At 49.4% G+C, this 27,451-nt stretch overlaps 1 protein-coding gene across 2 annotated transcripts; it reads right to left on the minus strand.

Annotated features, from left to right (window-relative positions):
- Nucleotides 1-403: 403 nt before the first annotated feature.
- Nucleotides 404-27,350, minus strand: eml6 (EMAP like 6). 2 transcript variants are annotated; one of them, XM_030350813.1, is made up of 42 exons: nt 26,377-27,350; nt 25,769-25,928; nt 25,377-25,475; nt 25,066-25,134; nt 24,761-24,946; nt 24,011-24,146; nt 23,172-23,373; nt 22,586-22,723; nt 21,723-21,979; nt 20,564-20,773; nt 19,747-19,914; nt 19,391-19,497; nt 19,083-19,183; nt 18,771-18,957; nt 18,484-18,589; nt 18,205-18,298; nt 17,826-17,926; nt 16,963-17,168; nt 15,886-15,997; nt 15,586-15,713; nt 14,663-14,804; nt 14,107-14,259; nt 13,561-13,692; nt 13,343-13,431; nt 12,587-12,754; nt 12,097-12,298; nt 10,454-10,580; nt 10,184-10,262; nt 9,883-10,012; nt 8,989-9,087; nt 8,490-8,510; nt 7,631-7,804; nt 7,034-7,242; nt 6,576-6,733; nt 6,093-6,207; nt 5,339-5,527; nt 4,826-4,998; nt 3,922-4,084; nt 3,368-3,471; nt 2,794-2,947; nt 2,578-2,678; nt 404-2,376 (listed from the first exon to the last, which is right to left on the minus strand). In XM_030350813.1, the coding sequence occupies exons 1-42, from the start codon at nt 26,571-26,573 to the stop codon at nt 2,352-2,354; spliced, it is 5,871 nt and encodes a 1,956-aa protein (XP_030206673.1). In that variant the 5' UTR covers nt 26,574-27,350; the 3' UTR covers nt 404-2,351. The 2 variants fall into 2 exon arrangements, with proteins under 2 accessions (XP_030206673.1, XP_030206674.1); XM_030350814.1 differs by lacking the exon at nt 8,490-8,510.
- Nucleotides 27,351-27,451: the final 101 nt, after the last annotated feature.

The raw sequence follows: 27,451 nt of genomic DNA on the forward strand, positions 1-27,451 counted from the left end.
GCCATTAAAAATATATTCCCCCCCTAGCGGACATTATAAAGGTAGCGCCTAAAGAATTTTCTAAAGAATGATGTCCTCTAACTCCCCCTAGCGGACATTATACCAATTGATTGCCTCTAGTGGATAGGAGGGGAACTTTAGTTCAGCACCAGCACCAGTCACTTATTTATTATTAAAGGCCCTTTTATTAATTGTATACATTACTGACTGATGTGAATTGAAATCAGGTTTTCATGCCGTTCATGGAGACAATTGGTCAAACAAATTGAAGCTGAACAATATATATTAGACATATATCTTGAAAGAATATGTGATCTAGTGTATAAAATTGGAGATATAACAAAAGGTATTGGATGTGGCATTTTATGTTGAAAACCCAAAAGGTGAATAGATGACTTCAACATATTTAAAAAGTTTTTTATTGGACTGGTTGATTGAGGTCAGCATGTCCAAACCGTAAATTAATTATCTTCCACAGGCACAACACAACAACAACAACATCAACAACACATTTGACCACACCACGGTACCATGCCTGCTTCCTCTCTGTAAACATGGACACACAGAACTGGCTGGTTCTGGCCGCAGCTGCCTGTTCAACACAGCTTGGGAGGAGTGAGGAACTTTTATTGTGTAGGAACCCAAACCTCCTTCAGGAGTTCAGTGACATCAGCCTGTTAGAAGGTGGGCATAGCTTACCCTTAACATCTGACCCTTAACCCCTGACCCTTTAGCCCTAACCTGGGACCTTTAATCCTTAATCTCCTAGAGTCCAGGTTCCTCCAGGCTGGTTGAGGGCAGAGCTCCTCTTGAGGCCAGCAGCAGCAGAACAATATTAAAATAGAGAACATGAACCTACGTTTACATATTTACACAACCTAGCAACCTGGTAACCTAGCGATGCCTGGACGGATTCAGACTCTGTGCTGCTGTAGTTGCGGAGGAGGCTGGGACAGTTCAAGAGTGTGGTTTGATTCCCTCCCTTGCCAAAGGGTGTATCAGCAGCTTGTTAAGGTGATACACCGCTGAAGCCCCTCCCCTTGTGTCCTAGCACCACAGCAGAGCTTCTGTCTTCTGATTGGTTCGACAGGAGCTCCTGGAAGGCACGTCGCCATGTCAACCAAACTTCATCCTGTACAGTCTCTCCTCCCTGGTCTTCGCGTCCTTCATGTTGGATCAATTTGGACTTTTCTATACAAAGATCAATAATTCATGGTGGCTTGTTCACATTTTAAGACCTTAGGGACCAAGAGAGTATTGATCCAACGTTGTGACATAAGGCAGCGAGAGGTCAGAGCTGATCACCCAGCCCTGCTTTAGAAAACATCCAGGATATCTAGATCTATAACTAGATACATGATCTAGATCTAGAACTAGATACATGATCTAGATCTAGAACACCTAGATACATTATCTATATCTAGAACTAGCTCCATGGTCTAGATCTAGTACTAAATACATGATCTAGATCTAGAACATCTAGACCTAAATACATGATCCAGATCGAGAACATCTATATATATACATAATCTAGATACATTATATATACATATATATATATATATATATATATAGAACTAGAAATATATACATTATCTATATCTAAAATTAGATCCATGATCTCGAACTAGAACTAGATACATGATATCTATATCTAGAACTAGATCCATGATTGAGATCTATAACATCTAGAACTAGATATATTATCTATACCTAGAACTGGATCCTTGATCATATCTACATCTAGGTACATGATCCATATCAAGATATATAACTAGATACATGATCTAGATCTATACAAGATACATGATCATGTCTAGATCTATAACTAGATACATGATCATATCTAAAGATCTATCTCCATGAGCTACCTCTAGAAATAGCTACATGATGATGTCTGGATCTAGAACTAGATACATGATCAGATCGAGAACTAGAACTAGATCCATGAGCTACATCTAGAAATAGATCCATGATCTAAAGTAGATCTGATAAGCTGTAGAATTGAGCGCATGATCTAGAACTAGATCCATGATCTCGATCTCGATCTAGATCCGTGATAATATCTACATCTAGAACTATACAGACAGATATTTAGGTTCCAATACATATCATCTCACCCTTCCATACTCAACACAACTACCTGACGACAACAACACATATAGTAATAATAATAATAATAGCATTTCATCATTATAGGATAATATTATGGTCTGTAGAGAGTTTGGCCGTTGGAGCTGTCGTCAGTGATGTTGCCACGGTCACCAGACAGAGCCGCTGCCGTCTATTGGCTGTGATGCTTGGGTCAGAGGTCAGGCAGCGACCAATACCCACAATCCTCCTCTGCGCCTTCACTGGCACCGCCACACAAATAAACTGGAACACACACCAAAATATATTATGTTATTATTATTAATAATATATGAAATGATATATTATTATCTTTAAAGATAATATTTATTTATATATATATATATATATTTAAGTAATAAATATAGATTATATATAAATATAATTGATTGATTGGATTCTTGTCAGCACTCAGCAGCTCCTGATAGGATGAGAGTGTGGACCCACCTACAGTCCCGCCCTCCAGCGCTGACCACATACTTGTCATCAGCAGAGAAACGCACATTAGTCACATGGGCTGAGTGTCCGAAATAACGCTTGTGTTTCACCTGGAGAGGAGAGAGGAGAGAGGAGAGAGGAGAGAGGAGATGTTTGAATCATTTCTGGGGTGGTCTAGAACTTAGGAACTACAGGAGTTTTTATTCAGGTTTAGGAAGTTCTCACAAATTTCTCGGGACAGGGGAAGTCGAAGAGTTTGATGAGTCCGAAGTCATCGCCGGTCACCAGATTGAGACCAGCATGGGAAACGCTGACGCAGTTAACATCCGCCTTCTCAGCATTCCTGGGCCAGATACCCAGAACCTCGTCTCCCAGGACGCTGAGACACAAACAAAACAACAAATAAACAATAAAACCACAATAAAAATATAAACCACCAGACCATCCAACCAACAAACCACCAGACCTCCAAACATCCAAACCAACCATCACATGACATCCACCTGAAAGGACTAAAGGTGACATATTATACCACCAGGTTTGAGTGTGATTAGCCGTTACAAGCCCTTTTGAAAATCTGCCAAGTGGGCGTGTCCACCTTGATCTGCGCTGGATAGATCAGTCTACCAGCCTACCCGGTGGACTGTAGCAAACGTTGCTCATCTATCCAGCACACATCTAGGTTGACACGCCCACTTATGATGTCAGAAGAGGCCGATTTTTCAAAACGGCTTGTAAAGGCTAACCACTCTCACACCTGGTGTTATAATGAGTCACCTCAACAGCCAGGTGTTCCTACCTGGTCCAGGTGGCCCAGGTGATCCTTTCGACCACCGCCGGCTCCGTTTCCACTTTCCCAGAAGGCACCTGGTGCACCTGCCGCGTGTAAGTGCTGCTGGACACCTGCAAGGACACACATGAGTACATACGTATGTTCGATTAACAGACAGTGTAAGGACATGTGTTTATATTAACAGTCGTATGAGGACGGTGTAAGGACGTGTGTTTATATAAACAGATGGCCTTAGGACGTGTGTTTCTATGAACAGACGTGTGAGGATGTGTGTTTAGATTTACAGACGGTGTGAGGATGTGTGTTTATATTGACAGACAGGATGTTTGAGGATGTGTGTTTGTATTGATGGACAGGATGTGTGAGGATGTGTGTTCATATTGACAGGATGTGTGGGGATGTGTGTTTATATCGACAGGATGTGTGTTTATATTGACAGACAGGATGTGTGAGGATGTGTGTTCATATTCACAGGATGTGTGAGGATGTGTGTTTATATTGACGGACAGGATGTGTGAGGATGTGGGTTCCAGTGATACTCTGTGTAAACGTGGGGCTACCTGGATGTGTTTGCTGTCGGCAGAGAAGTCCATTTGGAGGATGAAGCCCGGTATGTCCTTGCAGTATCCGATGCGGTTGAGTGACGGGCCGAGAGTCAGGTCGTAGAAGTCCACAGAGCTCTCCATCGAGCCCACCGCTAGCAGACGGTTGTCTGGGCTGAACCTGAGAGGAACCCACACAACTATCAGAACCAACACACCTACCAGAACCAACTCAACTAACAGAACCTGAGAAGAACCGACACAACTACCAGAACCAACAAACCTACCAAAACCAACAAACCTACCAGAACCAACACACCTATCAGAACCAACACACCTACCAGAACCAACACACCTACCAGAACCAACACACCTAACAGAACCAACTCAACTATCAGAACCCACAAACCTATCAGAACCAACAAACCTACCAGAACCAACAAACCTACCAGAACCAACTCAACTAAAAGAACCTGAGAAGGACCAACACACTTATCAGAACCAGAGAGGAACCGACACAATAATCAAAAAGTGGGGTTAGTTAGTGCGGGTTAGTGTTGGGTTAGTTAGTGAGGGTTAGTACTGTATGTCCTGGATGGAGGCGCTGCGGTCTCTCTTTAAGCTGAGTTAGTGTTGGGTTAGTGTTGGGTTAGTTAGGAGGGTTAGTGTTGGGTTAGTTAGTGGGGGTTAGAGTTGGGTTAGTGTTGGGTTAGTGTTGGGTTAGTTAGTGTTGGGTTAGTTAGTGTTGGGTTAGTTAGTGTTGGGTTAGTGGGGGTTAGTTAGGGGCGTCAGTACCGTATGTCCTTGATGGAGGCGCTGCGGTCTCTCTTTAAGGTGAGTTAGTGTTGGGTTAGTGTTGGGTTAGTTAGTGTTGGGTTAGTTAGTGTTGGGTTAGTGGGGGTTAGTTAGTGGGGGTTAGTACCGTATGTCCTGGATGGAGGCGCTGCGGTCCCTCTTCTTGCCCCAGACGCTGAGGGAGCTGACCATCAGCAGGATGAACTCTCCGTTCTCCAGGCCGATGGACACCATCTCCCCGTTGGGACTGTAGCAGCAGCACTTGGCCGGGTGGCCCAAGCTCACCTTGTTGAGCAGCTTCTACATGATCCAAAATCAATACATAATCAATACAGAATTAATACATAGTCAATGCATCTACCAAAACATATATTAACACATCTACCAGGACATATTGAAGACATATATTATCACATATATCAATCCATAATCAATACATAATGAAGACATCCATCTATCTATCAATACATCAATTATTATATGAATAAATCTATCAAAACATCTATCATACTCAATCCATAGATGAATACATGAATACACCAATACATATCTTCTCATGTCATCAAAACATATCTTCTCAGGTAATCAATACATCTCTCAGGAGGTCATCAATACATCCCATAATAGCTGGCCCTCCTACCCTGTCCGCCAGGTCCCAGAGGCGGATGGTTCCGTCATCGCTGGCCGACAGGAAGACGTCCTTGTAAGGGTGTGTGCTGAGGCCCCAGATGGCGCCCTGGGTGTGGCCGTTGATCATGGTGTTGGACGCGGCGTTCTTCTCCCCCACCTCGATGATCTCCCCGTCCTTAGTACCTACCAGGATCTTCCCCTGGGGAGGCAGAGAGACAGGCAGAGAGACAGGCAGAGAGACGTGTGAGAGACAGGCCGAGAGACAGGCAGAGAGACAGGCCGAGAGACAGGCAGAGAGACAGGCCGAGAGACAGGCCGAGAGACAGGCCGAGAGACAGGCCGTGAGACAGGCCGAGATACAGGCAGAGAGACAGGCCGAGAGACAGGCAGAGAGACGTGTAAGAGGACTGATAGTAGTGATAAAGTAGTGATAGAGGAGTGATAGAGTAGTGAGGGGGGATGGACGGCTGATAGAAGGGTGATGAAGGAGTGACAGAGGAAAAAAAGGAGTGGTAGAGGGCTGATATAGGGGTGATAAAGGGGTGATATAGGGGTGATAGACAGACGATAGAGGAGTGATGTAGTGATAGAGAGGTGATTGATAGAGAGGTGATATAGGGTGATAGAGAAGTGATATAGGGGTGATAGATAACTAACAGAGGAGTGTTGTAGTGACAGAGAGGTGATTGATAGAGGCGCAATAGAAGGGTGATATAGGGTGATAGAGGGGGATCAGACGAGTGAGAGGAGGCGTCAGCGCCTACCTTCCCTCTGCAGACCGAGCGGACGTTCTCCACCGGCTGACCGGTCTCCAGCTGGAAGGCTCGGCAGCGCTTCATCTCCTGGTCCCACAGCTTCACCGCCCCGCCCTCCTTGGTCCTGGTACACAGAACAATCATCGCACACACGCGGTGAATGGACTGCATTTGATCCAAAGCGCTTTACAACCATGCCTGACATTCGCCCATTCATGCACACATTCACCCAACGACGGCCGAGTCAACCACGCAAGGGCGACAGACACCTCGTCAGGGTGGGGCGTCTTGCTCAGGGACACCTCGACAAATCGAAACAGAGCCCTTGCGGCTACTGCTGAGCTACTGCCGTCCACACCTTCTACAAAGGAAGAGGCCCTCACACACACACACACACACACACACACACACACACACACGCACACACGCAGGCAACCATGCAGCCCAACGCAGCTACGCCACAATGAGGCGTGGCAGGGCGGCGGTACTGACGGTCTCTCCTTGCCCCCGGTGACGATGAGCCCGTCTCTCAGGGTGGTGTACATGGTGAAGACGGGCCCGCTGTGGGCCTTGGCCACCACGCGGACCAGGAAGTGCTCCCGCCACACGTACACGTCGCCGTTGATGGCGCCGCTGAACGTCAGGTTGTTCTGAGGACGGAGGAGGAGGAGGAGCCGTGTCAGCCTGCTTACCTGAACCCCTGACCTCTGACCTCTGAACCTGAACCGAGCCAAACCATAGATTTGTACTACAGATGAAAAGAGTCCATGTTTTCTCTTTGCTAATACGAACAGAAAACACCTATGTAATGATAACACTGCCTGCCTGCTACATAGTGCTAATACCAAGAGGTAACACGTATGCAATGATAACACTACCTGCTAGCTACATAGTGCTGGTCCAGAACCACCCTGATCTAGACCCCCCCGGCAGGGCCAGCTTGTACTCACCGCGCCAAAGGCCACCGACAGCATGGTCTGGACACGCCCCTCCTCCACAGAGCCAATCACACCCTTCTTGTACATGAGGGAGCCGCCCACCAGGGTCCAGAACTTGATGTGTTTGATGCCCACCGACACGAACTGAGTGTCTGAGTCTGGTCTGAACTCCACCACAAAGATCCTCTCGCTGTGGCTCCCCCTGCTGGTCACCTTGGTACCTGACCCCACAGGATGCGTGTTACCGTTGTGAGTTAAGGCCGTGTTACAGGCGCGTATTACAGGCTTGTGTTATAGGTGTATATTACAGGGGTGTGTTACAGGTATATATATGTGTTACAGGTGTTTATTAAAGGGGTGTGTTACAGGTGTATATTACAGGTGTGTGTTACAGGTATATATAACAGGTGTGTGTTACAGGCGTGTGTTACAGGTGTGTTTTACAGGTGTTTATTTACAGGTGTGTGTTACAGGCGTGGTTTACACGTGTATGTTACAGGGGTGATTTAGAGGTGTGTGTGTTACAGGGTTGATTTACAGGTGTGTGTTATAGGGATGTTTGTTACAGGGTGATTCACAGGTATGTGTGTGTGTGGTATAAGTTGGTACCTTCTTGCCATCTCCAGACGGTGATGGTATGCTCCGGCTCCACCCCCACAGAGAGCAGCAGTTTCCCCGTGGCGCTGAAGTTGACGTAGCTCACGCCTTTGCCATGGCAACAGCGCAGGATGGACAGGGTCTGCTTGGTTCTCGCATCCCACACGTGGATGGATGGAGCTAGCCCTGGGAGGAGACAAAACACCATGGCAACCAGGAACCATGGCAACCAGGAAACATGGCAACCTGCCCTGGACTGGTCGGAAAAGGTTCTGGATCTAGAGGGAATGGGAGGGGAACATGAGGAGGAGGAGAAAACGAGGAGAACGAGGAGGTGGAGAAAACGAGGAAAAAGAGGAGGAGGAGGAGGAGGAGTAGGAGGAGAAGAGTTTCTGGTGTTCTACTGGGCCTGATACTCCTTCTACTGTGTTTGGCTCCATTCCTATGAATACAGGCTCTCATCACAGATAAATATGGGGACGAGGTTCACTGTGGTAACCATGGAAACCATGCTGATTACTGACGATCCTCACCGCCAACATCAGCCTCTACAGGCCGAAGGTAAACCACCAACCTCTGATAAAGTAATCTCATGAAGTAATCTGATAGGTAGTCAGATGGAAGGGGGCATGTTCTTCAATCTGATTGGTATTCAGATGGAAGGGGGCGTGCTCTTCAATCTGATAGGTATTCAGATGGAAGGGGGCATGTTCTTTTATCTGATAGGTATTCAGATGGCAGGGGGCGTGTTCTTCATCTGATAGGTAGTCTGATGGAAGGGGGCGTGGTCTTCATCTGATAGGTATTCAGATGGAAGGGGGCGTGTTCTTTAATCTGATAGGTAGTCTGATGGAAGGGGGCGTGGTCTTACCTGGCAGATCACTCAGGTCACCTGGAGATGAGGCAGCGGCATCACATGACATGAGCAGTGAGAGAAATATACATGTAATGGTTTAACATGCATGTGACACGCATGGAGAAGAGTGGACTAGGCAAATCAAGAAACGGGAATTAAAGCGTGAATGAAGAAGCAGTGCAGGGTTGAGATGTCAGAAATGGTGTTTGTAGCACATACAGATCACTTTCTAGCATGAACAGATCTGTTCCTAGCATGTACAGATCCGTTTCTAGCATAAACAGATCTGTTTCTAGCCCGTACAGATCAGTTTCTAGTCCGTACATATCAGTTTCTAGTCCGTACAGATCTCTTTCTACGACGTAGGGGTCAGTTTCTAACCCGTAGAGATCAGTTTCTAGCCCGTAGAGATCAGTTTCTAGCCAGAAAAGATCCGTTTCTAGTACGTAGAGACTGTTCTAGCCTGAACAGGTCCATGGGAGCGGGTTAAGAGAGGCGGAGGGTAGGGCCGTACCGATCTGTCCCGTGGCGATGACGTTCTGGTACTTGGGGTGCTGGTTGATGGTCAGACACAGGATGTCATCAGTGTGCTCCAGGTAGAAGCTCTGGACTCCTGTTGGGGAGAGGGGAGGGCTGGTGAGAAGGGTCTAGAGGAGGGTCTAGAGGAGGGCTGGTGAGGAGGGTCTAGAGGAGGTCTGGGGAGGAGGGTCTAGAGGAGGGTCTAGAGGAGGGTCTAGAGGAGGTCAGGGGAGGAGGGTCTAGAGGAGGTCTGGTGAGGAGGGTCTAGAGGAGGGTCTAGAGGACGTCTGGTGAGGAGGGTCTAGAGGAGGGTCTAGAGGAGGTCTGGTGAGGAGGGTCTAGAGGAGGTCTGGTGAGGAGGGTCTAGAGGAGGTATGGTGAGGAGGGTCTAGAGGAGGGTCTAGAGGAGGGTCTAGAGGAGGTCTGGTGAGGAGGGTCTAGAGGAGGGTCTAGAGGAGGTCTGGTGAGGAGGGTCTAGAGGAGGTATGGTGAGGCAGGTCTAGAGGAGGGTCTAGAGGAGGGTCTTGAGGAGGGTCTAGAGGAGGGTCTAGAGGAGGTCAGGGGAGGAGGGTCTAGAGGAGGTCAGGGGAGGAGGGTCTAGAGGAGGTCTGGTGAGGAGGGTCTAGAGGATGGTCTAGAGGGGGTCTGGTGAGGAGGGTCTAGAGGAGGGTCTAGAGGAGGTCTGGGGAAGAGGGTCTAGAGGAGGTCTGGTGAGGAGGTTTGATGAAGAGGGTAGTGAAGGGTGGGGGTAGTGAAGGAGGTGGGTACTGAAGGGTGGGGGTAATTAACGGTGGGGAAGTGGAGGTCGAGGTACTGAAGGCTGGGGTAATAAAGGGTGGGGGTCCTGAAGGGTGGGGGTTCTTAACGGTGGGGCAGTGAAGGTACTGACCAGAGGAGAGGTTCTGGACGATGACGGTGGCGGCGGTGTGGAAGATGATGTCAGCCCCGTCGTTGAGGTAGTGAAGGTTGTTCCGGCAGTCAAAGCCCCTGTAGCCGAACACATGCTCCAGCACCAGCTCCTACAAACATACACACAAACACACAAAATCAGACGGCTAGTACAAACTAATCCAGGCGTTTAGTTCGACCTAAACCAGGCGGTTAGTTCAAACTAAACCAGGCGGTTAGTTCAAACTAAAACTTGGTAAGTTCAAACTAAACCAGGCAGTAAGCTGCTGGTTGAAACTCACCTCCACCACTTTCTTCTTCTTTGTCACGTTGTTCTTTAGAAGCTTTTCTGGAAGTGGAGCTGCCCTGCTGACAGGGGGTCTACACACACACACACACACACACACACACACACACACACACACACACACACACACACACACACACACACACACACACACACACACACACACACACACGCACATTAACAACATGGCACGAAGCCTGGTTAGGAAGTTAGGACGGTATCAGAAGAACGGAAGGAAGGAAGGAGGAAGCAGAAAGCAGGGTACCTGTCGTCCAGAGGAACATCTCTGTGCTGTAGGTGGGGTTTGGTTCCCGTCATGTTCCTTATGCTAGCCGAGAAGATCTTCGTGACGTAATCCAGGGACTTCTCCTGAGCTACATCACTGTCGTAGCCTGAAGACAACACAAAGCTACGTCACTATCGGAGCCTAGAGAGAAGATAACGCTACGTCACTGACGTAGCCTAGAGAGAAAATAACGCTACGTCACTGACGTAGCCTAGAGAGAACATAATGCTACGTCACTGTCGTAGCCTAGAGAGGACACAACATTATGCCACTGTCGTAGCCTAGAGAGGACATAACACTATGTCACTGTCGGAGCCTAGGGAGAACATAACGCTACGTCACTGACGTAGCCTAGAGACAACACAAAGCAACATCACTTAAAGTTAAAAGGGACAATGTTGTATCTGCTCCATTCTGTGTTACTGCAGCAAGGACGAATTTTGTCTCCTATTTTATATAATGTTTATGTGGATGAATTATTAGATCAGTTAAATAGGTTAAGAACTGGCTGTCTTGTGGGCAACACTACTGTTAATCATCTTATGTATGCAGACAACCAGGTCCTGCTCTGTCCATATAGTGCTTGATTGCAGCAGATGCTGAAGGTGTGCTCTCAGTATGGCCGGGATCACGACATAAAGTTTAACGCTAAGAAAAGCCACATAATTATATTTAGAAGCGCTGAGGACAGGAAATCAACTTTTCCGACGTTTTATTTGTCAGACAGGCCTCCTGCTGTGTTGGAGGAAACTGAATACCTAGGTCATGTCATATCCGATGACTGGACGGATGACAAAGACCTCTACCGACAGCGCTGCAAAATGTACGCTCAAGCTAACATGCTTATAAGGAAGTTTTCTATGTACTCTGACTCTGTGAAGTTCTCCCTGTTTAGATGGGATGTGCTCCAGACCTAGCCAAGAGGGGACATATTGATGCTAATGCTGCTAGCTAGGATGTGCTGCAGACCTAGCCTAGAGAGGACATATTAATGCTGATGCTACTAGCTAAGATGTGCTGCAGACCTAGCCTAGAGAGGACATATCAATGCTAACGCTGCTAGCTAAGATGTGCTGCAGACCTAGCCTAGAGACGACATATTAATGCTAATGCTACTAGCTAAGATGTGCTGCAGACCTAGCCTAGAGAGGACATATCAATGCTAATGCTGCTAGCTAAGATGTGCTGCAGACCTAGCCTAGAGGACATATTAATGCTAATGCTGCTAGCTAAGAAGTGCTGCAGACCTAGCCTAGAGAGGACATATTAATGCTAATGCTGCTAGCTGGGCAGGGCTGCAGACATAGCCTAGAGAGGACATATCAATGCTAATGCTGCTAGCTAAGATGTGCTGCAGACCTAGCCTAGAGGACATATTAATGCTAATGCTGCTAGCTAAGATGTGCTGCAGACCTAGCCTAGAGAGGACATATTAATGCTAATGCTGCTAGCTGGGCAGGGCTGCAGACATAGCCTAGAGAGGACATATCAATGCTAATGCTGCTAGCTAAGATGTGCTGCAGACCTAGCCTAGAGGACATATTAATGCTAATGCTGCTAGCTAAGATGTGCTGCAGACCTAGCCTAGAGAGGACATATCAATGCTAATGCTGCTAGCTGACCTCCGTCCTCCTCCGGGTCGTCGTCCGACTCCTCGCTGTCCACCGCCTTGCTCTCCTTGTGACCGGGTGCCTCCAGGGACCAGATCATCAGGGCCGTGTCGGCTCCGCCCACGGACAGCAGAAGGGCGTCGTCATTGGTCCACCGCACGTTGGTCACGTTGGCGCTGTGCCCCACGTACTTTTTAAACTTGGCAAACTGCCCCTGAGGTTAGAGGTCAAAGAGGGAGAGTTTTTACTCTGAATCCAAACGATCAGGGGCTTAAAATGTTTTAACTCACCAAAGAAGGCTAACTAAAAGGTGTTACCATCCCAGAGGGCTAGTTAAAGGTGTTACTCACCCCAGAGGGCTAGTTAAAGGTGTTAACTCACCCCGGAGGACTAGTTTAAGGGGTAACCCACTGTAGAGCGCTAGTTAAATGTGTTACCCACCCCAGAGGGCTAGTTAAAGGTGTTAACTCACCCCGGAGTGCTAGTTTAAGGTGTTACTCACCCTAGAGGGGTAGCTGAAGAGCTTGATGAAGCCGAAGTCGTCCCCAGTAGCCAGCAGCTGGTGGTCTTTAGTGAGGCAGGAGGCGTTGACCAGACTGAGCGCCGGCCAGATGCCCTCGCAGGTCGGACCCAAGACGCTGGTCCAGGAGGCCCAGTCCACCTTCTCAAACTAAAGACATGATTACACGTTAGCGCAGGGCGGTAAACGCAACGCAGATACTGGCCTGTGAGACGGGCGCTGGCCGCCAGATGTCCACTCTCAATCAGACGAGTGGTGCGGAAGACGAGTGCCTTGTGGTTGGATGTCAACCAGCATCGTGAAACTGTATACGCTGCCTTTGCAAGCTGGTTATTTATGGTGTTTAATATATTAATTGTTGTTTTGGCTCAACTTATTTGTCCCAATGATTCATTGATCAACTTGTCTCGTGTGTGCAAAACCTCTAAAATAAATTCCTATCAGTAATGAATGAGAAGTTTATGCTACTTTGCAGTTGCCCGCCTGGATGTTTGTAGCAGCGGAATCACATAGCGGTTCAATTGGTATTGGTAAATGCATGTGTGTGTATGTGTGCGTGTGCGTTTGCGCGTGTGTGTGCGTGTGTGTGTGTGTGTATGCGTGTGTGTGTGTGTGTGTGTGTGAGCATGACCGTGCTCGCGTATGTGCGTGTGTGTGAGCATGAGCCTGCGTGTGTGTTTGTGCGCGTGTGTGTGAGTGCACGTGCGTGCGTGCGTGCGTGCGTGCGTGCGTGCGTGCCTCTGAAGTGTTGATGTTCTGTTTCCGACCCCGCGGTGCCTCAAAGAACAGCTGCTCCTTCGCTCCCGAGTTCACCTGCAGAAGTTTACCTGGAGGACACGAAACATGACCTGTGACCTCACGCTGAGCAGGCCGGACACAGCCCTGTTTCTAGAGACATCTAACCAGTGTATAGGTGTGACCTCATGGCCCAGGTGGCCTGTGATCGGTGGCCTCACCTCTGGCGTCCCAGTCGATGTGTGTGATGAAGCCCGAGGCGCCCTTACAGATGCCCACCCTCTTGCTGCTCAGCACGTTGTAGATGTCCACAAACGAGTCGTGGGACGCCACCGCCAGGTACTTCCCCGAGTCTGGACACAGGAGGAGCCCCTTAGTCCTGCACTTAGTCCTGCACTTAGTCCTGCACTTAGTCCTGCACTTAGTCCTACACTTAGTCCTGCACTTAGTCCTACACTTAATCCTACACTTATTCCTGTACTTAGTGATATACTTAGTCCTACATTTAGTCCTACAAGTAGTTAAATACTTAGTCCTATACTTAGTTATATACTTAGTCCTACACTTAATGAAATACTTAGTCATACATTTAGTCCTACAAGTAGTTAAATACTTAGTCCTATACTTAGTTATATACTTAGTCCTACACTTAATGAAATACTTAGTCATACATTTCGATATATAGTTAGTCACACACTTAGTTATATCCTTCAAACAGGAAGTGTTATGCGTCCGACCGGAAGTGAAGCGCACCCAACAGGAAGTACCTTGGGAGAAGCGGATGTCCGAGATGAGCTCCTTGCGGTGGTGGAAGGTGACCAGGTCCTCCAGTGTGTCTGCGTTCACCACCAGGAAGCTGCCGTCGTTCAGCCCCACGGCCAGGGCCTTCCCGTCAGGGGAGAACGCACAGCAGCGGCTCCCTGGAGGGAGGGAGGGAGGGAGGGAGGGGGAGAGGGGGAGAGGGGGGGAGAGAGAGAGAGAGAGAGAGAGAGATGGAGATGGAGAGAGAGAGAGAGAGAGAGAGAGAGAGAGAGAGAGAGAGAGAGAGAGAGAGAGAGAGAGAGAGAGAGAGAGAGAGAGAGAGAGAGAGAGAGCGAGAGAGAGAGAGAGAGAGAGAGAGAGAGAGAGAGAGAGAGAGAGAGAGAGAGAGAGGGAGAGGGAGAGGGAGAGAGAGGAATATGAGTGACTACTAAGAAGCCAGACTGAGGAAGATAAGCTGGAGGAGGGTTCTACTTCATAGAACCAGACTGAAGGAGGTAAGATGGAGGAGGGTTCTACCTCATAGAACCAGACTGAAGGAGGTAAGATAGAGGAGGGTTCTACCTTTCTTGAGTTTCCGCACGGCAACCATGCGGTGATTGGCTGACAGCTCCCAGATCCGCAGCGTTTTGTCGTCGCTCACCGTAGCAACCACAGGGAGGAGGGGGTGAGCTGCGAGCCCCCACACCTCGCCCTCCATGTGACCCTGAAGAAAACAAACACACCCCACTTCAGATCACTGGTAATGTCTCTGACTCTCTCAATAAACATACGCACCCGGTCTTCAGATCTCTGGTAATGTCTCTGACTCACTTTCAATAAAACAAACGCACCCGGTCTTCAGATCTCTGGTAATGTCTCTGACTCACTTTCAATAAACATACGCACCCGGTCTTCAGATCTCTGGTAATGTCTCTGACTCTCTCAATAAACATACGCACCCGGTCTTCAGATCTCTGGTAATGTCTCTGACTCTCTCAATAAACCTACCGACCCGGTCTTCAGATCTCTGGTAATGTCTCTGACTCTCTCAATAAACATACGCACCCGGTCTTCAGATCTCTGGTAATGTCTCTGACTCTCTCAATAAACATACGCACCCGGTCTTCAGATCTCTGGTAATGTCTCTGACTCACTTTCAATAAAACAAACACACCCTGTCTTCAGATCTCTGTATATGTCTCTGACTCTCTCTCGATAAAACAAACGCACCCTGTCTTCAGATCTCAGTATGTGTCTCTGACTCACTCTCAATAAAACAAACGCACCCTGTCTTCAGATCTCTGTAAATGTTTATCTTTTTTATTGTTTATCTAAGATCATCTCTCATCTATCACCCTCACCCTCAAAGGCCTACATGAACCAGTAGGGTCATGTGCCTACCTGAACCAGTAGGGTCATGTGCCTACCTGAACCAGTAGGGTCATGGGCCTACCTGACCCAGTAGGGTCATGGGGCTACCTGAACCAGTAGGGTCATGGGCCTACCTGAACCAGTAGGGTCATGGGTCCACTCTTGTCTATCTCCAGGATCTCTCCGTTTTTGGTGCCCACCAGGATGTGTCCGTGGCCCAGAGAGATAGCTCTGATGGACGGGTTGTCCTCCAGCAGCAGGCCTACCACACACACACACATATTAATCACATGTCATCCTCCTACCACACACTGTGTGTGTGTGTGTGTGTGTGTGTGTGTGTGTGTGTGTGTGTGTGTGTGTGTGTGTGTGTGTGTGTGTGTGTGTGTGTGTGTGTGTGTGTGTGTGTGTGTGTGTGTGTGTCTTAGGCCTACCTTTAGAGGCAGGCGACAGGGCTGCCCTCTTGATGGCGTAGCTCTTCAGACATCTGTCGAACATGTCGTCCCACAGCTCCACGACCCCGTCGCGACCCCCGGTCACGAAGCCCTGCACACAGCCGTAATCACAACCATGATGCTTGTCGCCATGGAGACTGCGGTGAGCTACAGTAATGCTGGTCACCGTGGAGATCAGGGTGAGATACAATGATGCCGGTCACTGTGGAGACCGGGGTTAGATACAGTGATGCTGGTCACCATGGAGACCGGGTTGACCTAGAGTAATGCTGGTCACTTTGGAGACCCGGCTGAGCTAAAGTGATGCTGGTCACCATGGATACCCGGTAGACCTACAGCAGGGATGGGCAACTGGCGGCGTGCATCCTCACTCAGTCAGGCCCGCACATAATTTTTATTTAAGAAAAAAAAAAAAAAAAAAAAAGAATCGAGTTACAGAAAACTTGGTTAAGAAAGAAGAAAAGCATAGTATCTGTTCATAGAATTCAAAGGCAAACCCATGTGTCTAGTTTGCTTAGAGACGATATCAGTCATGAAAGATTTCCACTTAAGTCGCCACTTAACTACTACAACTGCCCTGAAGTGAATATCATGCTTGTTGGGTTTGAGTTCATTGAGTTGTTGCACTTAATGTTGGGCCACTGTTTTTCAGATTTGTGACATCATTGAATGATGATGATGTATGTGAGCCCTTTGCACTGATCAAACTACTAACCAATCATGTGGCTGTTTGAGCATGGAAAACATGGAATGAATGTATGTTGGTTCAGTCAACATACCATACATAGGTTATGAATCTGGAAGATTTTGTAGGTAGTGGCCCTCCCCAAAATGCACCAGAATACAGTAAATCATATCCAACAAATTCAAAAATGTGTAGCTTCTCTCAGTTTACGTCTAGTTGAAGTGTACAGTCACATGGCCCTCTGATGGGGATGATGAAGAATTGTTGCCCTCTTTATCATGAAAGTTGCCCATCCCTGACCTAGAGTGATGCTGGTCACCGTGGAGACCCGGGTGAGCTACAGTGACGCTGGTCACCGTGGAGACGGGTACCTTGTCCAGGGAGCACATGGCGAAGACGGGTCCGTCGTGGGCCTTGATGGTCTTCACCAGGCTGGTGTCGCGCCAGATGTACACGTCCCCGCTGGTGGCGCCCGAGAACACCAGGTCCTCCGAGCGCCCGTAGCACGCCGACATCATCGTCTCCTGCTTCCCGCCCTGGCTCCCCAGGATGCCCCGGCGGAACGTCAGACCCCCCCCTGAGAGACACGCACGCACGCACGCACACGCGCACACACACACCCACACACACACGCACGCACACAGGAGGAGGTGAGGACGAGGAGTTGAGAGAGGGGAGGTGGAGGAGGGGAGGTGGAGGAGGGGAGGTGGAGGAGGGGAGGTGCACAAGATGTCAAGAGGGGAGGTGGAGGAGGTAGAGGAGATGAGAGAGGGGAGGTGGAGGAGTTGAGATAGGGGAGGTGAGGTGGAGGAGGTCGGGGCGGTAAGGGAGGTTTGGGTGGTGGTGGAGGAGGTGAGGTGGAGGAGGTGAGGTGGAGGAGGTGAAGTGGAGGAGGTGAGAGAGGGGAGGTGGAGGAGGTAGAGGAGATGAGAGAGGGGAGGTGGAGGAGGTGAGAGAGGGGAGGTGGAGGAGGTGAGAGAGGGGAGGTGGAGGAGGTGGAGGAGGTGAGAGAGGGGAGGTGGAGGAGGTGGAGGAGGTGAGAGAGGGGAGGTGGAGGAGGTGAGAGAGGTGAGGTGGAGGAGGCGAGGTGGAGGAGGTGAGGTGGAGGAGGTGAGAGAGGGGAGGTGGAGGAGGTGAGGTGGAGGAGGCGAGGTGGAGGAGGTGAGGTGGAGGAGGTCGGGGCGGTAAGGGAGGTTTGGGTGGTGGTGGAGGAGGGGAGGTGGAGGAGGGCTACCTGAGTGCTGCCAGAACTTGATGTGCTTCATGCCCACAGTGAGGAGTTTGTCCATGCGGAACGGGTTGCTCTTCACAACAAAGATCTTGTCCTTGTGTCCCCTGCAGACAAGAGCCTCGTTACCACCTCGTTACTACATCTACACTGTTGTTACTGCTTCATCTGTTACTACTACAGCTACACTCTGCTGTTACTGCTATATCTACACTCTGCTGTCACTACTACAACTGTTACTACAACATCTACACTCTGCTGTTACTGCTTCATCTGTTACTACTATATCTACATTCTGCTGTTACTACTACATCTACACTTTACACAGCCTTAACTACTGTCCTAGTCTAAAGGTCGGGGTGTCCTAAATGTTGGGGCATTGTACCTGGCTTTGGCCAAACGTTCTCCTTTCTTCCAGTCCCAGACCACGATGGAATGGTCTTCATCGATGCCCACCGACACCAAAGTCTTCCCATCCACTGACCAGTGGGAAGTGGTCGTTACATAGACAGGAAGTAGTCAGTGCATAGATTTGAAGTTGCCACCACACAGACAGGATTCAGTGTGTGTGTGTGTGTGTGTGTGTGTGTGTGTGTGTGTGTGTGTGTGTGTGTGTGTGTGTGTGTGTGTGTGTGTGTGTGTGTGTGTGTGTGTGTGTGTGTACCTGTGAACTCCAGGGCACACACCCCTCTGCTGTGATGTCCCTTCAGCAGAGAGAGACACTTCAGAGTCTGGATGTCCCACACATGGATGGCTGGGTCCCGTCCCACCTGACACACACAAATATACACAAACACACACACATATACTTTAGAAACACTTGCACACACTAGTGCTGTGATTGTGTGTGTGTGTGTGTGTGTGTGTGTGTGTGTGTGTGTGTGTGTGTGTGTGTGTGTGTGTGTGTGTGTGTGTCCGAGCGTGTGTCCGAGCGTGTGTGTGCGTGTGTACCTGTCCTGTAGCAGCGTAGTCTTTGAGGGGGTGCACGGTGAGACTGATGATGTCATCATCGTGCGCCAGGTAGAAGCGCTGGCTGTGCAGCTGGCGGTTGTAGACCACGCCCACCGCGGCCACGTGGTACACCACCTCCCCACCCTGGCTGTACCACAGGTTGTTCCTGCAGTCACAGCCCCGATACCTGCACCACCACAACCCCAAGAACCATTAGTCACAGCAGAACCACAACCATCACACAGGCCCAGCCACCCGGCCAGAGAGAGAGTGACAGATGGGAGACCGAGAGTATGGTTGCCATGCCGTTACCCGTGTACGAACTGCAGCCGTAGCCCCGCCTCAGGAGCTTTCTGCCGCTTCAGGGAGCCAATCAGCTTCTTCCGGAGCTGAGGGAGATCTTCCTTGTACACCTTGAGAGACAGGAAGAGAGCTGGTTTAAGGTGGAGGGAGAGCTGGAGGTGAAGGCAGAAGTGGAGGTGGAGGAGGAGGAGCTGGAGTGAGGTTGGAGGAGGAGGCTGAGAAGGGGTAGGGGGAGGGGGGGTAAAGGATGAAGATTGTGCAGGCCTGGCGTGTTAGCCCCCAGTCGCAGCTGGCCGTCCAATGGTATCCATGGTTACCTGGCGATCGTAGTTGGTCTGAGCTTCCTGTTCGATGTCCGAGTCTAGCTCTGGAACGTCGGAAACGTCAGAGTCCGACTCTCCGCTGTTAGAGTCGGCGTATCCCTCTGTGGACGCAACACACACGGACAGCAGCTACAACACCTTTACGTCCGTGCGTATGATACAAACGCAAACAAACACGCGCACACATACACCAATGAACGCACACGCACACGTGTGTGCGTGTGCGTTCATTGGTGTATGTTTGCGCGCGTTTGTTTGTATTTGTACGCATGTGTGTCTGTGGGTCGATGCTTGCGTTGTGTGCAGATGCGTGTGTGTGCGTGTGTGCGTGCGTGTGTGCGTGCGCGTACCCTGCAGCAGGGGCTCCAGCACCCCGTTCATCACCCCCTCGGGGAGGAAGCGCCACTGGAACACGGCGTGGTCCGCCCCGCCGGTGCTCACCACCCACTGCAGGTCGCTCGACCACCGCACGTTGGTCACGTGGGCCGAGTGGCCGATGTACTTCTTGAACTTTGCAGCTGGGGACGTCTCAGCTCGTTATCCTCAGCGTTGTTATCACAGGATCATTATCGTCATGGAGATTATCATCCAGTTCATTATCATCATAGTTACTATCTTTAGCTCATAATCATCATAGTTATTATCATCCAGTTCATTATCATCATAGTTACTGTCTTTAGCTCATAATCATCATAGTTATTATCATCCTGTTCATTATCATCATAGTTACTATCTTTAGCTCATTATCATCATAGTTATTATCATCCAGTTCATTATCATCATAGTTACTATCTTTAGCTCATTATCATCATAGTTATAATCATCCAGTTCATTATCATCATAGTTAATATCTTTAGCTCATGATCATCATGGTTATTATCATTCAGCTCATCAACATAACTGTCTTGCAGCTCATTATCATCATAAGTATTAACATGAGCTCATTATCAGTCAGTTATTATCATCCAGTTCATAATTATCATCCAGCTCAGTTAATGTTAATCAATAACATTAGCTCATTATCATTGTTATTATCATTAGTTCATTACTATCATAGTTATCATTCAGCTCATTATATTCACAGTTATTATAATTCAGCGCGTTACTATCAAAGGTTATTATTAGAAAGCTTGTTATCATAGGGCTCATTATCATACGGTGTCTGACCTTTCTTGAGGCAAGGGAAGCGGAACAGTTTGACCAGCCCCAGGTCGTCCCCGGTAACCAGCACAGCGCTGCTGAAGTTAGCGTCCACAGAGTTGACCTCACTAGAGCTGGAGTATTTGGGCCAGATCCCGTTGACCTCTGCTCCTATCACCCCGGTCCAGGTCATCCAGTGGATCCCTTTGGCCTCCTCCTTGGTGAGCAGCTTCCCTGCTGGGAGACATTAAACCACACAGGGTCATGAACCAGGTCCTGAACCAACACCAAAACAGGTCTTAAACCTGTTCAGACCACACTGGGTCATAAACCAGGTCCTGAACCAACACCCAAACAGGTCTTGAACCTGTTCAGACCATACAGGGTCATAAACCAGGTCCTGAACCAACACCCAAACAGGTCTTGAACCTGTTCAGACCATACAGGGTCATAAACCAGGTCCTGAACCAACACCCAAACAGGTCTTAAACCTGGTCAGACCACACAGGGTCATAAACCATGTCCTGAACCAACACCTTAACCAGGTCCTAGACCTGGTCAGACAACACAGGGTCCTAAACCATGTACTACACCAATTCCTAAACCAGTTCTTAAACCCGATTGGACCACACGGGGTCCTAAACCAGATCAAACCACACCGGGTCCCAAACCAGGTCCTAAAGATCCAACCGCACCGGGTCCTAAACCAGGTCCTAAACCAGATCCAACCATAGAGTCCTAAACCAGGTCCTAAAACAGATCAAACCACACCGGGTCCTAAACCACGTCCTAAACCAGATCAAACCACACCAGGTCCTAAACCAGATCAAACCACACCAGGTCCTAAACCAGATCAAACCACACCAGGTCCTAAGCCAGATCAAACCACACCAGGTCCTAAACCAGATCAAACCACACCAGGTCCTAAACCAGATCAAACCACACCAGGTCCTAAACCAGGTCCTAAACCAGATCAAAAGACCCAGGGTCCTAAACCAGGTCCTAAACCAGATCCAACCACAGAGTCCTAAACCAGGTCATATATATTAAAACATACATTTAGATAGATACATTTTCACCTGGCATGGCAGAACAACAGTTCCCCTGGCCTGGAGGCGGTTACCACAGTAACCCGGCACCATGCGGCACCACAGCTCCCCGTCACGGAGGCGGTTGCCACGGTTACCTGGCATGCGGTAGAAGAGGCGCTCGCCGGCGCCGTCGTTGGACTGCAGGAAGCGGCTGTCCACGGACCAGTCCAGGTGGGTGATGAAGGAGGAGGAGCGGCTGCACTCGCCCACCTTCTTGTAGCGCTGGCCCACGGCGTACAGGTCCACGGGGCCGTCGTTGGAGCCCACCGCCAGGTAGGAGCCGTCCGGGGAGAACTTCAGCTCGTGGATGGCCTCCTTCCGGTCCTTGATGTGCACCACCTCTGTCATGTCCCTGCAGGGGTCAGAGGTCAACTAGAGTCATTTTCCTTGGAGACGCAGTGGGACAGCTCACATCCAGCTGGAGGTGGTTTCTGACCAGACTCGTAGGTGCACCATAATCATAGTATAATGTGTAGAATTATGTGGTTCTGTTAGCTCAGGGCTGGGTTCTCTGGGTTCTGATAGCTTAAGGCTGGGTTCTCTGGGTTCTGATAGCTTAAGGCTGGGTTCTCTGGGTTCTGATAGCTTAAGGCTGGGTTATCTGGGTTCTGATAGCCTAAGGTTGGGTTCTCCTGGTTCTGGTAGCTTGAGGCTTGGTTCTATTGGTTCTGATAGCCTACGGCTGGTTTCTCCTGGTTCTGGTAGCTTAAGGTTGGGTTCTCCTGGTTCTGTTAGCTTGAGGCTGGGTTCTATTGGTTCTGATAAGGCTGGGTTCTCTTGGTTCTGTTAGCTTGAGGCTGGGTTCTATTGGTTCTGATAAGGCTGGGTTCTCTTGGTTCTGTTAGCTTGAGGCTGGGTTCTATTGGTTCTGATAAGGCTGGGTTCTCTTGGTTCTGTTAGCTTAAGGCTGGGTTCTATTGGTTCTGATAAGGCTGGGTTCTCGTGGTTCTGGTCTTACCGGACCCGTAGGACGGTGAAGGAGCCGTCCTTCATGCCGAGGGCCAGCTGGGAGCCGTCGTTGTTGAAGGCCACGCTGCGGACCGCCTCCTCCATGTTGCAGCGAGCGAGCAGCGTGTGGTCCGACAGACTCCAAAGTCTGCAGGGAGAAGCATGGTGAGACCCCTAGCCCTGCACCCGACCTCTACCCCTGACCTCCTGACCTCTACCCCTGACCTCCTGACCTCTAAACCTGGCCACCCCTCCACCGGGTGTAGCTGTGATACAGGGCAGAGTGTAGCTGTGATACAGGACAGAGTGTAGCTGTGATACAGGACAGAGTGTAGCTGTGATAAAGGGCAGAGTGTAGCTGTGATACAGGACAGAGTGTAGCTGTGATACAGGACAGAGTGTAGCTGTGATAAAGGGCAGGGTGTAGCTGTGATACAGGACAGAGTGTAGCTGTGATAAAGGGCAGAGTGTAGCTGTGATACAGGACAGAGTGTAGCTGTGATAAAGGGCAGAGTGTAGCTGTGATAAAGGGCAGAGTGTAGCTGTGATAAAGGGCAGAGTGTAGCTGTGATACAGAGGGCTGAGTGTCTTCTTACCGGACCGAGCGGTCATCACTGCCCGTCACTGCCACCGCCTGTTTGGGGTGGAGGTCAAGCGCCCAGAGCTCCCCGTCACTGTGTCCCTGCATCAGCAAGACTGGCTTGTCCCGCTCCCGCACCATCACCTCAAAGATCTCACTGTCCTGGGTCCCCGCCAGCACCCGGTCCGCCCGCCAGCACACGCTGCGGATGGACAGACCTGCAGACGCATTGACCAGATAGCACACAGTAGAGCTGGAACTGGAGCTCACAGAACAACACTGGAGCTAACAGTAGAGCTAGCACTGGAGCAAACAGTACAACACTGGAGCCCACAGTATAGCTAGAACTGGAGCACATAGTACAACACTGGAGAAAACAGTAGAGCTAGCACTGGAGCAAACAGTACAACACTGGAGCCCACAGTATAGCTAGAACTGGAGCTCATAGTACAACACTGGAGAAAACAGTAGTGCTAGCACTGGGGCAAACAGCACAACTCAAGTTAACAGTAGAGACAGCACTGAAGCTAACAGTAAAGCTAAAGCTAGCAATAGAGCACTGAAGTCAATGGTACAACAATAGAGCTAACAGTAGAGACCGAAACAGAGACGGATATGATCCTATATAACTTTGAAGCCCTGCTCACTATCTTGGCGATGGCTTTATATATGTATTATATTTCACAATAGACATGTAATACATGATATACTGTGATAGATATATGATCGTATATACCTTTATAGCCCTGCTCAGCCTGCCTCAGTTCTACATTGGTGATGGTGATTGTGATTGGTGATGATAGATATATATTATACATGAAATGTTATATATGATATATATATGATCTTATATACCTTTATAGCCCTGCTCAGCCTCCCTCAGGTCGATCTTGGTGATGGGTTTGAAGTCCAGGTCCCAGAGTCGGACACACCCGTCTCTCCCTCCTGTAGCAAAGCCCTCCTCACACACATGCATGCTGAAGATCCCTGCCTACACACACGCACGCACGCACGCACGCACAGATAGCACACACAAACACACACACACAGGCACGCACACACAAACGCACGTTGAAATGTTTCCATATACTCCTGGAAGCTACACTATCAATGTTGTGTATACAGGCTGTATGTTTATATATTTATGTGTGTATACATGTTTATATATACTGTGGCAACCCGGCCCGGGCCAATTAAGGACCTGCAGAGCACCTGAAGAACAGGTGGAGAAGCAGGGCTTAAATAGCCAGCTTCTCCACTCATTCGGGTCTCTCCCAGCCCTGGAGCTCCTGTACGGAGAGACCGGTCCTCGTGGGTGACGGGATTCCACCCACCGGGGGGATAGGACCGTCGATTCCTCCCAGGTTTTTTCGTTGTTGTATTATTTTCAGTATTAGGCTATGTTTGATTTCGGATTAAACCTGCCTTTTTGGCTTTTGTCCAGCAAAGTTGTGTCCTGTTTCGGGAGCTGGTGGTTCGCTCACCGTGCCGGGGTGCCACAATATGTATGTGTGTATATATATATATATATATATATATATATATATATATATATATATACCTATGTATGTATAATATTGATGGTATATGTGTGTATATAAGTACCCCGTGAGCAGCCTGGACGGTGCGCGTCAGGTTGAGGCCCTTCCACACGTACACGTCTCCGTTCAGCGCTCCGGAGAAGGTGAGCTCGTCCTTGGCCGTGGCCAGACACAGGATGGTCTGCAGGTCTCCGGTCTTCCCAAACATCCCCCGCTTGGGCGTCAGAGCGTTCCCACACAGGGTCCAGAACTACAGGGAGGGACCAGCAGCCAGAGTCAGGACTTGACCCACACAGGATCCAGAACAACAGAGAACTGCACCCAGAGTCAGGACTTCATCTGTGTTGGGGGGGCGTGGTCGGCACTAACCTTGATATGTTTCACTCCACAGGTGACCAGTCTGCTGGTCTGGTAGGGATCCCAGGAGATATCGAAAATCTGCCACACAGAACCCAACACACAGAACCAGTTCACACCAGTTAAAATCGTCAAAACCAATTAGAACCAGTAAAACAAGTAAGAACCATTTAGAACCAGTTTGAACCGTTAAAACCAGTTAAAACTACTATAACCACATATAACCCGTTAGAACAGGTGAGTACACTCAGGACGAACTCCAGAACGTTTCGGCAAGGCATTTCCTAACGACTCATGTGTCAGGCAGTAGTGGAGGTGGTTACCCGGTCCGAGTGCCCGGTGGCGGTGGCCAGGACCCTTCCTCTTCTCCAGTCCCAGACACACAGCGTGTTTTTGGCATCCAGACCCACCGACGCCAGCCGCTGCACACACACAGAACACTGACCAATCAGAAACCAGACCATCACACTGACCAATCACAAACCAGACCAACACACTCTGACCAATCAGAAACCAGACTAACACACGCTGACCAATCAGAAACCAGACCAACACACGCTGACCAAACACAAACCAGATCATTACAGACATCATTCCAAAGACGCACTGCGAACACAGCACACACTTGTAGGCATCCATTCACAAAACCATGACAACCGGTGGTCTCACGGGTACACAGTGGGCTGTGGCCAGGCCTGGCAGTCATGTGACAGACCTGTCCGTCGGAGTCGAAGGCGAGGCCCGCCACGCCGTGCGTGTGAACGTCACGCAGGATGGAAACGGTCTGCATGGAGTAGCTGTCCCAGATGCAGATGTAGGGGTCCTTCCCCACCTGGCCTGTGGCCACCTGCACCTTGTCTGGATGGATGGCGAGACTGGACACACACACACACACACACACACAGACACAGACACAGACACAGACACACACACAGACACACACACACACAGACACACAGACACACACACACACACACACACACACACACACACACACACACACAGAAACAGACACACACACACACACACACACACACAGACACAGACACACACACACACACACACACACACACACACAGACACAGACACAGACACACACACACACACACACACACAGACACACAGACACACAGACACACACACACACACACACACACACACACACACACACACACACACACACACACAGAGACAGAGACAGAGACAGACACACACACACAATCACTCACATTACAATTAAATCTGACCCCAACATAAAACAACCCAGTCCCGAGTAACCTCTCCAAAGCACGAGACCGGCTGGTCCCTTGTAGTGAGACTCACCTGATGATGTCATCGTTGTGACCAAGGTAGAACTTCTGCGTGTGCTCACGGCTGTTGTAGACCACGCCCACCCCGGCAACGAAGTACACGAGCTCCTTCCCCGCCGTGTAATACAGGTTGTTTCGGCACTGGTGTCCACGGTACCCGTGCACCCACTCCAGCCTCAACTGGCACCGCGGGGCCGTCTTGTCGCTCATAGCGACGACCACCCACCAAAACCCACCTAGCAGTCACCACCACCACCTCCACAACACACCACCCAGAGAGCAGAGGGACCACCACCTCCACAACACAAAACCCAGGGAGCAAAGCGGCTCATGTGGACCACAGACTGACTGCTGCGGTCTATCAGAGCTCACTAGCAATCAGTGTTCATGTTGTCATCCAACAGGCGACCAGGCCGAGGTAAATCTGGCTTTGGTTTACCGTATTGGTAATGTACCAAGACTAGTTCATGTGAATAGGGCTGGGTTTAGGTTCCGAATAGCACTCGGCTTTTCAAACGGCACATTTTAATCCCAGATGGTCGAGCGTTAGTCCTTCATGGACTACAGGGCTTCGCTGAGATAGCTGACAACAAGATCTCTGATGTCCTCATTGTCGTCGATCATCAAGTCGTTGATTTACTTCCAGCATTACAGGTGAAATCGGGAGACTCCAACGCCGATCTATCTCTGCATCTCTATATCTCTGTATTGATGTATTCTGTATCTATGTCAATCTGCATCCAAAAACCAAACTCCGGGTGTATTTTGGGCTCATTCTGTTAAATTGTAATGGGCGGCGAAGGACGCAAAATAGGCGATAAGAGCAAAAAAGGTTCACAGACGTCAAGAAAGAAGGCAGATGGTAGGAGATAAATGGTAAAAAAGGAGAGAAAAGATTTAACGTCCGTTTCTCCTCCCGGATAATATCCTCCTGTCAAGCTGCTCGTCTGGTCGGAGCGTAAACTCTTCCAGAATCCCGGATCCACTTCGCTCCCTGCGCTACGTAGCCTTCGTTGTTAACGCCGCGATTGCAATGCATGCTGGGATTTGTACGTTTTTTCTCATTTTGTGACCATGGGATTGTATGA

This window comes from Gadus morhua, chromosome 3 (genome assembly GCF_902167405.1).
Source record: "Gadus morhua chromosome 3, gadMor3.0, whole genome shotgun sequence".
Lineage (NCBI taxonomy): Eukaryota > Metazoa > Chordata > Actinopteri > Gadiformes > Gadidae > Gadus > Gadus morhua.

Coding starts and splice junctions, on each gene's coding strand:
- eml6 (XM_030350813.1), bottom strand. CDS start 26,573: ATGAGCGACAAGACGGCCCCGCGGTGCCAGTTGAGGCTGGAGTGGGTG. Junction 19,184..19,390: donor AGACCAACTACGATCGCCAG/GTAACCATGGAT, acceptor CTGTCTCTCAAG/GTGTACAAGGAAGATCTCCC. Junction 18,299..18,483: donor GTGTGCCCTGGAGTTCACAG/GTACACACACAC, acceptor CCCACTGGTCAG/TGGATGGGAAGACTTTGGTG.